Genomic DNA, 11528 nt, shown 5'->3' on the forward strand with positions numbered 1-11528 from the left:
GATTAAACTTGCAAAGGTCAGGATACTCCTCTTAGTAAATACGATTGACATAATTTTTCCGACTAGCTAATGGAACGGCTCAAATTGGTCAATCTTTGGACTTGACCATGAAATCCCTCTAATTGGGTCATTGCTTAATAACCCAACTAGCAGCGAAACATAAATATCCGATGAAGTAGGGATCACGAAAGCATTGAATTTACGAGAGTAAATCTTCCTCGAGAGATAGATGCACTTTCCAAATTGAAGGCACCTTCTAATTTCGAAAATAAAGGCCCTTCCAGGTCTTGTTTATGGGGCGCTTCTACCGTAGAGTGGAATACACCTAGGTAGGTGACGGGGAGCTTGCCCACGACACAATTAAGAGTTTCAACGATGCTTCCTGCAAAATTCACCTATCTTGCTCAAAATACGAGACATGTTTTGAGGTGGTAGAAAAGAATGACTTCGATTAAACCAGAACACATATAACATTAGTTTCACGCTCTAAGATATTTAAGACACCAGTGGTGGAACGAGAAGGTCATCGACATAATGAAGATGCATCCTTCCATACTCTCTAAGTGGTACCCCAGATTAAAACTTTGGCTCTTACATGCATGAACCGATCTTAGAACATTTCATCACGGAGCAAAGAGTAATGGGAGGCGGATCTCCTTGCCTAAGTCCTCTCCGTTGCTCGGACATAACCATTGAGAGAACCATTGATAAAATCATAGGCTTGAGGATAGAATACCTTAGATCGGCCCACCTAAGGACACCAAAACCCCTAGGCTCGAAAGGAACTCCCGATTACTATCTCAAAGCTTTAGCGAAATCAACTTTCAAAATGTGCCACAGTGCGGCGGCTTGATCCTGAATATCAACTCTTACTCGTAGCTATATTGTCTAGGATGCATCTCCTTTCCATGAAAGCAGTTGTCGCGTTAACTATGATTCATGACTTTGCAACCTTAGTAAGGGCCAATAGCTTGAAATAATCTTTTAAAGGTGGAATTAATCAAGTTGATAGGATGATGAGTCCCTAGGGTCTCCGGGAGTTTCTACCTTGTAGGAATAAGGGGCTAAAGTCGCCATGATTAATTCTTTATAAGTTTTAACTTCCATAAAGATCCTCTTAAAAGCCTCGGAGATAGATTTCATCAAATCCTAGAATTGCCTAAAATGCAAAGGAATCGTCGACGTGCTGTGTCTACTTGAGCTCAAATACTACACATTGGGCTCCTCGCGTGAAAGTCTAACACTAAGTTGGGTCCAACTTGCTTGAAACACAATGGCTTCACAAAATCCACTTTGAATCTAGACACTCTCTTTTTGATTAAATATCTATTTGGAAATGTGTGAGCGAAAGAACACCCCATTTCACGTGGGTCCTCGATTTGAGCACCATCACTAATAAATGGAATGAAGTTCTTGTTTTTATATTTGTTTGCCACTTTTTATGAGAATTTAGTATTCTCATCTCCTTCTCTTTAACCATTGCAATTGAGATCTTTGCTTAGTTAAATCTCCTTTTGATTTGATCTCGACTTAGGTTCTCCTACGACTCCAACCATGTGCAACTTTGAAGAGGATAGACTTCTTGTTTCCTTAGCAATATCCACCTCTCCCAACTCTTGCGGTGAAGAGCCGACTTCCGAGCAATAGAACCAAAATTAAATTTCATCCACTTCCTTATGTTCCCCTTTAACGTGACAACTTTTTACTTGAGGAATAAAAGGAACCACCCCAAGGAAGAAGACTGACCACCATTGATGATTAACTATTTAAACCCATCTATAATGGTCCAAAACTCAACTCAAACATGAAGGGTCTAGGATTGGAAAGGTCTTTGCATGATCTCGGTCGAATTAGCACATAATCGGAACCTAATCTCAGTAAACTCTTTTGAATCAATTTAGGGAAGCACTCCACCCTCCCACTGCACTATTAACTAAGAAAACCATCCAATTTCACCCAAATTGGGTCGGTTTTGATCGTTGAAGTCAAAGTGAATTTTCTCTCCACGAGAGAGGAGAGGAGGTTCCCACGAATCCCAATCCTATATGAAGGCATTCGCATTACGGATATCTTCGTCGGCTGCTCGTAACTTTTATTTGCCTACGCCTTTAAGATTGCATTAAAGTCACCACGAAACTATTGAAGGAATCACAGGCGGATCCACGTGCCCTAAGCTCCTCCTAGAAACTACTTGCGAGGGCCTCACCGACGCAGCCTGCACATGGCAGTACAAATCTCTTTGAAAGCTTTTGCTTAGAGCGAACTCAATCTTCAAATTGAAATCTCCCACACTTAACACTTCTGGAATTGGGGTGTCTTGTTACAACCCACAATTATTCATACCTTGATCCTCTTGCCATGACAAAAGAAAATTGATTAGACCACATGTCCCTCTTATTTTCTATAAAATAACTCGAAGAAACACTTTCCAACTTGGACTCTTGAAGATAACACACATCGGCATAGTGAATATTTAGGAAGTCCTTAATAAAGGAAACATTTTTCTGATTTCCCTAGTCCGCTAACGTTCTAAGATATTATATTCATAACACAAATTAGAACCATGGAGACCTGAGGGAGGTCGATTGTCTCCCTTAACATGAGCGGAGGCATGTAGCTTTTTCTAAAGATTGCAAACATGATTGATACAGATCAGTAGCATCATTAGTGAAAATCGATTCCATAAGCATTTGCAATATTGAACAATTTGCGCATTAGACCAATCGAGATAAGGAAAGGTTTAACATGCGTACCTCGAACTGTCGACATGTCCCTTTCTTCTTTGTTGACCTCAAAGTTCGACCATGACCTATCTCCTTATTGAACCTAGAGGATGGTTTTCCTTACTCTTCTAGTTCCTGCACATTATCAGTAGTCACTACCTCATTCTATCTTGCAAATTCGGTAAGGCACCTTGAGGGTTCCTTTTTAAACTCGAAAAATGGAGATCATCCGAATCAAATTCAAAAGTCATGTGAAGCTTTGACTAATGACTAATCCTCAAAACGCTTTTTTCTCCCTCCCTGAAGGCTCAGCTACACCAACCGGTGTAGATACAAAATCATATACCATGGCCCAAGTACCGGCCATGAAATGCCATAAATCCATCCAGGAAAGTTCATGGGGAGGTAATGTATCTATTTTATCAAAAAGTATCATTTGATAGTTCCAAATCATCGCTCAGGCCCATTTGGTAAAATCAGTAACAAATTAACCCCCTTCTCCCCACTTAGTCTAAGATCTGGTCGAGAGTCAGCTGAGCGATTAAAGCCAAATTTTGGCCGACCTCACAGAACAACACAGGATCGTACTGGGAGTTATTATGGAAAAAGTCCACATTCCATGGCCCATTGTGTTACCCAGCTCAACAACCGACCAATGGATCCTCCTCCATTACATCCGGGATTTTGCATTCTTCTTTAATTCCGATGTATTTAGCGGCTCACCATCCTCCACTTGTGCGAATGAAGCAGTCCTCCCGACAGCCTTGGGCGCTTTTCCTCAGACACCCCTGACACACCACCTGTCATCAATTGCGAACCCAGAATGCGCGCCTTCCATGTTTAACACATTGCCTTCTCCGGGCCGCCTACAATGCTCAGGAGCATCCATTATATCTGACCTACCATGCTCGGGAGATCGGGCCTTCCATGCCCTTCAGTTCTTCTTCAGCCCTTGAGGCGACCACCGATCCGAGACACTGGTGCCCGATCGAGCGCTACTGACCTGCCACCACCACTCCACTTTCGGGGAGTAGCGCTCAACCACCATTGGAGAATCCGAAGGAAGTTTAACAGACGTCTTCATTGGGAAGCAACGCACCAACCTCCGAACAACCGTGCCTGATTTTGCCAACTGGTTTCTTTTTGCTCCCTTCCTTTCTTTTTCTTCTGCATGAGGCTCCAACCTATCGATGTCTTCAACTTCCCTTTCTCCTGCGCCGGAATGTTGATGCGTGAAGTGGCCAATCGTCTGTGCATGTCCCAGCTTCGTCTTCACCAATGTGGCTAAATATAGCAACTAACACCGATACTTCTAAATTCACCTCCTATCAGTCATGAGGATAACTTGATGTTTTCTCATGCCTAAACTGCACTCCAACTCCATTGGCAACTTAACTCCCCTCCGGCACAGGATCAAGGCCGAAATAAACTTCTTTTTGAGGATCGATGCTTGAGATAACGCTACTAGTTCTCACTGGCCAGCAGCACTTCCGCGAGTGATCTCCCAGCACCACCCATGCAATAGGAGGGTTCAGAAAAGAATCCATTGCCCTTCCTGAGGCACGACCGTTTCACCCCCCAGCTCCGCCAACCATAGCGCTAGGTTAAAGTGTAGGGCCCATCCTCAGTCTCTACCTGAAAAAGATCCCATTTTTACAAACCTCATGACCTCTTCCCTGCTCACTCCCTACTCTGTGTGATCACTCATCACCTTGGACATCTAGCTTCCAAGGGATTCCACACTATGCTTAGCTATGAGCGCAGTTGTTTCTTCCAATTGAGCTTTCCTTGGATTCTAGGACTTCTAGGGTCACTGGTGGCTGAGCTCACTGTCCTTCTTCTTTGCTGACAACAGAGGAGTTAGGAAAGTTGCTTCTTCAGTCCACTTGAAGGAAGGTTTCTTGAGAAGTCAAATCCTAAGTCCTCTGTGTCCTGTTTGATCAGAAAACCCTGGTAAAAGGTGATAGTTAGGACACTTGAACAGTTGCAGCACTTATCAAACTGATCATCTTTCAGGTTTTTCCTCAAAACCTCTTCATCTTCCCAACTATCTAAATGTTTCTCAAGGTCATCAGATTGTAGCTCCTATTGTGAGCACGAGATGGTTCGTTGAGTGTATGCACCATTTGTGAATTGCCATATGAATCCAGGAATTATGATGCGTGGTAGGGAGGTTTTCAGCATCACACTGAGCATCTTGGACTTGATTAGGATCACCAGCAAGATCAGACTGTAGAAGACCCTGATTTGATTTAACATCAGGAAAATCCACTGGTTCCTTTTACTCTCTAACTTGCAGTTAGGATAAGTAACGGTATCCTTGCAAGTATTTTGAGTCAAATTCTGATAGGACTGAGACTCATTAGAGGTAAGACAGAAAATGGGAACACTCAATTGATTAAGGTTGCTTGCTGGCCCAGCCCAACAGACGTAACTGGGCTTGGGTTCAAAACAACACTAGCTGGGCTTAACACTTGTTCAACAGGGTTCCAGATTTAGTGAGACTTTTAAACTGAGCCACTTGGCTTACAATCTGATCTAAGATTGTCACTTGAACCAGGGTTAAGTCTACCGTTTAACATCAGCATTAGCATTAGTTTGTATTGGCTGAGAAACCGAACCATTTTTAAGGATGCTCATTCACAACATCTGAGTTGAACTCCAGTTCTGTGTATCTTACTGAAGATTTTTCTCCAAAGGTGTGCAATTATAAGGCTTGATGGTACTTACAGAAAAATTTTCTCCAAAAATTTCCTCTTATTTTCAACTTTTGTTCATGAATTAACTTAGTACTCCTGCTACATAAAATCTATGGTATCTATGTAGTTGGTTGAATTTGAGAGGTGGAAACCCATTTTTTCAAAACCAGACATAAGTGGTTCTCTGTCGCCAATGGCCTACCCTATCATGGATTTATGGATTCCATAGAAAGACGACATATGTGGATGTTCAGGGCAACACATTTTCTTTTTGGGTAATCAGTGGGAAGGCTTTTCGTATTGCAGATTTAGAGGATGCTCATTGGATTGGGTAAAAAGCTTTTAATATAACAGACATCGAGATTGACTGGATAAAATGTCAATTACGGCAGAAATCATTCTTCATTTACTTACTGATCTTCCGTTTTTAATGCAGCATTACTAAGAGACAATCTGTTTTCATATTATCATCTGAAGATTACTAAATTGTTGTTGCAGGCTATGGAGTTTTCTACAAAAAACCCGAGAAGATGAGCCAAATTGTAGAACCTCAGTTGAAAAAGTCAAGCCTGATGATCTCTCTGTAGTACGCAATACAATTAGTCTTTGCATTGATCCTGAAGTATCTAATAGGACTTCCATGGAAATAATTACCGCAATGTTGGAGGATGGAATTGAGACCTCAACAGCAGCTATTTACAAGGACTCTTATCTGGCATGGGCTGAACTGGCCTTAACATCATAATAGGTACTCTTTTTCTTTTCCAAGTGCATATGCAATGTGTACACTGTTAGCTTGTTCCTTAGTTCGTGTTTTTGTTTTTGGTTTTTGATGATTCATTTTTTCTGGGAAGCATATTCATGACCATGTTGTATATGCTAAGAGATTTCACGTATACTGTGTTTACTATATTGATACAGTAATGATCGGTAAGCTTGTGTGATCATTTTGATTTTTATAGATAAGCAATGGAGGAGCATTTCTTGGTTCCCATTATTGTTATTCTTTTGACTGCAAGATAATTCCTGGACAGGTGACTTTCACCCCGGAACTGAGGAATGGACTGAGAGTGTAAAACAACAATGTACTAGCTAGTCTTACATAAAAGTAGCTCCTAAGCATGTAAGGTCTATTCAAATTGATACCACATTCCTCTAAATATCTGACAACAATTATTAATATGGTTTGCAATCGTAATAACAACGATAATTAGTTTATACAAAACTGACTTTTCTTCAAAAGTTTATAATATTTCAAAAATACACAATTAAATTCAAAGTATTCAATAGATCCGTCCATAATAGCTAATAATTTGCAATTCCATGAATGCTAGGTGGACAAGCAACCAACAACAGCAGACATTTAGGTAGACTAAACAGAGTTTTCATGTCTTTCAGAGTACATCAGTCCGTGAACACTCACAACAACAATGCGTTGTTTCACCAATGATGACATGCCCACAAAAGTGTGAACCCCATAATGTTGAAAGCACTCGAAACACACTCTTATACTCACATTATAACATTAATCACAGGAACTAATGCTCGAATATCAGTAAACAACAGTAATATCCTCAAATAACATAACATGTTATATCTTCAGACAACATATAATGATGTTCTGCACCTTGCAATATCAGATTCAATAATACTTCAATTACAAGCTTATCATTCAAATACAAAATGAATAAAGACTCATAACAAAAGCAACATAATACACTAGCATCGCTTTATTGATATAACTAGTTTGGCCAACCAACGTGTTCCTTTGGACCTGAAAATTGAGAACAACAAATTCATAACCTCGACAACCCAAACAAAACCAAATAGATATTATTTTAACCTCACAAAATTTTTAATATAATATATAAACAATCTTACTTAAATATATTTTTAGAAGAGATGATAGGACCAATGCTTTCTAAATCTTACATTATGGTGATAGCATTACATTATCCTATGTTTGGATTGAAGGAAGTTTGGACTAATGCTTCCTCATGTTTGATTGAATTAAGAAATCAAGATAGATAAGGAAATGAAAGACAACAAATTGGTCAAAATCTTGTTCCTCCTCTCCTCTTAAACTAACACAACTTGTGGAAATTATCTAGCACTAGTAAAATCATTTTATAAAGTTTCAAAAATAAATCTCATTGTTCCTAAAAATGGTTTCGTTATAGTATGAATGATGACTTATACTATTAAAGATAACAGTTCTATCATATTAATTTGAATTAGTGGAATTCATAAAATCAGCTCATACTATACTGTATATATACATCTCAACAATAGAAAAGTAAAAGCTCAGGCCTGACCTTAATTTCCCTTTGAGAAAGTTGATTTCAGTCTTTGAAAGTACAGAACCATCTTCACATATATCCAATCATATACTTTATCAATGGATTGGAATAAAGCAATTCTTATGGTTTGCTTGATAATAATGGCACCGGCGATCATCCAGAAGCCAGTAATGAATCCCATTGCAAGACCTATGTAAAGCCATAATATCTCTGTCCAATCTCCTTTTCCTTCTTCCTCATTTGCAGCTGGGGATCTGGCCTCATTAGCACATACCCTGAAAGAGGTGGTCCACAAAGACCATGATTCCAATTATAGGCTGATGGGTCAAAAAGACTGAAGTTGGGTGCCTGATGAATTTTTCCAGACAAATTGTTGTGTGATATGTTCAAATAGCCCAAGAAGTTCAAAGTAGATATGCTTGAAGGAATGGTACCAAATAATTTGTTCTCTCTGACAGATCAAGTGATTCTAGTTGTTTCATGTCACCTATGTTTTCTGGTATCCTTCCATTGAAAAGGTTGTAAGAAAGTTTCAAGAAATGCAGCCCATGTAGTTTGGTCAGCTCATCAGGCAACTCACAGGAAAGCTTGTTGTTTGATAAGTCTATGCTTGTGACTAATGATAGAAGCTTGGAATATTCCATTTGGAGGCCCTTTGCGCTTATCAAGAGAGCTTCAGAGTACGGAAAGCTATCTGTATTAACAGGCCATAGACCATCAGAAGAAAACCCCAGAGTGTAAATGGAGAGCAAAGGCAACCACTCATTGTGATTTGTGACTACCATGGCTTTGAAATCACCAAAAGAATGAGGAATACAACCTGATAGGGTTGTTGTGTGCAAGGTCCAGTATCTGAAGAGAGGAGAGTTTTGATAATTGCTCTGGAATGATACCTTTTGAATAAATTTTGATCTCAAGCGAAGCACCATTAAAGATGAAAGGTTTTTCTCCCGATCCACGTTGGTATACTACCTGAGAGTTTGTTTTCACCAACGTCGAGAATTAGCAACTTGCTGGCCTTTCTCAATGCCAAGGGGAGTTCTCCAGAGAAGCTATTGTTTCTCAAATGTAAAGAAATGAGATTGGTGAGGGACACAAGGCCATCAGGAATTTTACCTGTGAAATTGTTATTAGATAAATTAATAACTTTCAATGCTGACGCTGAATTCCAGCAGCCAGGAAGTCCTGCAGACATATTATTATTAGATACATCAAACAATTCCAAGAAAGCAAAGTTGCAGAAGAACGATGGAATGCTGCCAGTGATATGATTATCAGATAAAGCGAAAACTTGAGTGTATGTAGCAACTGCAAAGTAAGAAGGAATAGGCCCAGAGAATGAGTTGTTGCTGAGATTGATAAAAATCAAATTAGTGCTGAGCTCAGGTAATGGGCCTTCAAATCTGTTTGAACTCAAATCAACTTGATTGACAGGGTAATTTTTCAAAGAAGTTGGTAGCCTCCCCTCCAAATTGTTATTTGACAAATTGAGTACATAAGAGGACTTAAGGTCCCATAACCATGCTGGGATAGTGCCTGAAAGTCCAGTATTTGATAAGCAAAGTTCGCTCAAATTTGTCTGAGTTCTAATCCAAGCAGGAAAAACAGGGCCTACTCTGCAAGAACACATTGTGATAGTATAGCAACTAAAAGGAGGCTTCCAATTCTCACTTACATTCAATTGCAACGAGTTGTAGGACAAGTCCAAATATGCCAAGTTTACTAGATTAGCAAAATGAGATTCAGTTAAGACACCGACCAAAGAATTTGAAGAGAGATTCAATTCCTGCAGTTTAAATAATTGGCCTGTGCTAACTGGAACTGTGTCATTCAGCCTGTTGTTTCCCAATCTTAGTCTGATTAGACCATCCGTGCTTCCAGAATCAGAGCCTTTCTTGTTCTCGCTGCATTTAGACAATCTATCAACAAGATCATCAATGCCTCCACTGATAAAATTGCTAGTAAAATCTAAAATCTGTAACTTGCATAAGTTCCCCATACCTTTTGGCAATGTTCCATTGATGCCATTGCTCTGCATGCTCAAGTGCTGCAATTGGCTAAGATTTCCAAAACTATCTGGTAATCTACCACTTATTGCATTTCCAGACAAATCTAGAAACTTCAAGTGAGCAAGATTCCCTATAGTTTCAGGTAATTTGCCACTGAGATTGTTACCTCAGACGCACTGAAGTACTGCAAAAAGTGTAAGATTTCCAAAGTTCGGGCAACACTCCACTAATCATATTATAAGACAAATCAAAGTACGCTAAATTTGTAAGATTGCTCAGAGATTCCGGAATGCTTCCACTAAAAATCATTTTCCTAACAAATCAAGTCTCTCAAGCTCCCAAGATTTCCCAAGGACTCTGGCATCACTCCATCAAAATAATTACCAGACAAGCTCAAGACTCTCAAGCGACTCAAGTTACCAATTGTGACTGGTAACGCCACTACAGAGAACATTCAGAAAGATTAAGATAGAACAAGACTAGTGAGAGTTGAACAACCATTGAGGCAGAGTGATGTTCAGGTAATTCCAATAAAGATCAAGCACACGAAGAGATGAGAGGTTGAGATGATGACGCAAAGCAATATCATGAATACCACCAACTTGGGGATTAGTACGTTTGAGTTTCAAGACAAGAAGAGAAGGGAGCATATTAATGTCATGAAGCCAACCATGCACGTTAGAAAGGTCCACTCCACTCAAGTCAAGGTGATGCAAAGATGTCATTCCAGAGAGCCAGTGGAGGTCATTTGCTTTCAGATAAGGATGCGCATGAGGCGAGCTAATATAAGGTAACGCAAGCGTGATAGGTTTCCAAGGGTATGAGGAATTATTCCACTAAATTGGGCATCATAGAGGTTAAGGTACTCAAGATTGGCAAGAGAACCAATGAAGTCTGGGATGGGGGAGCTGTTGAAGTTGTTCATGCTCAAATCCAAGTGCCTTAAATGGTGAAGCTGAGTGAGAGAAGAGCTCAACTTACTTGCTGGCTGTAAAAAGTGATAAAAGGGATCAAAGGGATCAGAAGGGTGCTGTCGGAGATCAAGCTTGTTGACATGACAGGATTCATGGTTTGCAGGTCACTCCTTGCCATTTTGCAACAGTCTTGGCCATTCCAAAGAAGAGAACAAGCTTTGGTTGTTGCTATGATTAATGCCTGCTTTGATGCTGAGAAGGGCTATCCTTTCAGTTTCAATGCAGCTTGTTATACCGTGGACATAAAAAGCTGGAGGGAATGTTGAGACAACAAAGATAGCAAACAGAACAAGCAATAAGAGACGACAGGCCATGAGATCAAAGAGAAACTCTCACAAATGTCTGTGGAGAAGTGTATGAATGGGATAGAAGAAATTCATGCCTTTAATAAGTAGATTTATTAAAAGGGGCTTTTACATATATATATACCCCGACAATATTTTCATGAGAAAACAAGAATCATTGTTTATGAATATACGCGTTTTGTGAAATTGATAACTCACAAAGAAAATTACTTAGAGGTCCCCAAAAACTCTAGAATTATTCTTATATCTTCAAAATATCTATTTAATTTTAAATTTACTTTTGTTGATCCATACTATTTATTTTATTTTATTTTATTTTTTATTATTATTTTATCATATTTCTTGTCTTGGTAGGGATAGCTTATTTTAAGTTTAACATGAGCTCACTCGAAGACATATTATAATATTGGAATGTTATAATATTGGAATGTTAGAGGTCTAGGAATGTTAGAGGCCTAGGAATGCCTTCAAAACGATTCCTAGTGAAAGATTTTTTATTATCTCACCATTCTTACATT

General features: G+C 39.4%; 1 protein-coding gene across 1 annotated transcript; it reads right to left on the reverse strand.

The window, feature by feature from the left end:
- Positions 1-8650: 8650 nt before the first annotated feature.
- On the reverse strand, positions 8651-10823 carry LOC120274345 (leucine-rich repeat receptor-like protein kinase PXC2). Its single transcript, XM_039280955.1, has 5 exons — positions 10713-10823; positions 10327-10567; positions 10116-10172; positions 8839-9897; positions 8651-8694 (listed from the first exon to the last, which is right to left on the reverse strand). The coding sequence occupies exons 1-5, from the start codon at positions 10821-10823 to the stop codon at positions 8651-8653; spliced, it is 1512 nt and encodes a 503-aa protein (XP_039136889.1).
- Positions 10824-11528: the final 705 nt, after the last annotated feature.

The sequence above is a fragment of the Dioscorea cayenensis genome, chromosome 2 (genome assembly GCF_009730915.1).
Source record: "Dioscorea cayenensis subsp. rotundata cultivar TDr96_F1 chromosome 2, TDr96_F1_v2_PseudoChromosome.rev07_lg8_w22 25.fasta, whole genome shotgun sequence".
NCBI classification, from domain to species: Eukaryota; Viridiplantae; Streptophyta; class Magnoliopsida; order Dioscoreales; family Dioscoreaceae; genus Dioscorea; species Dioscorea cayenensis.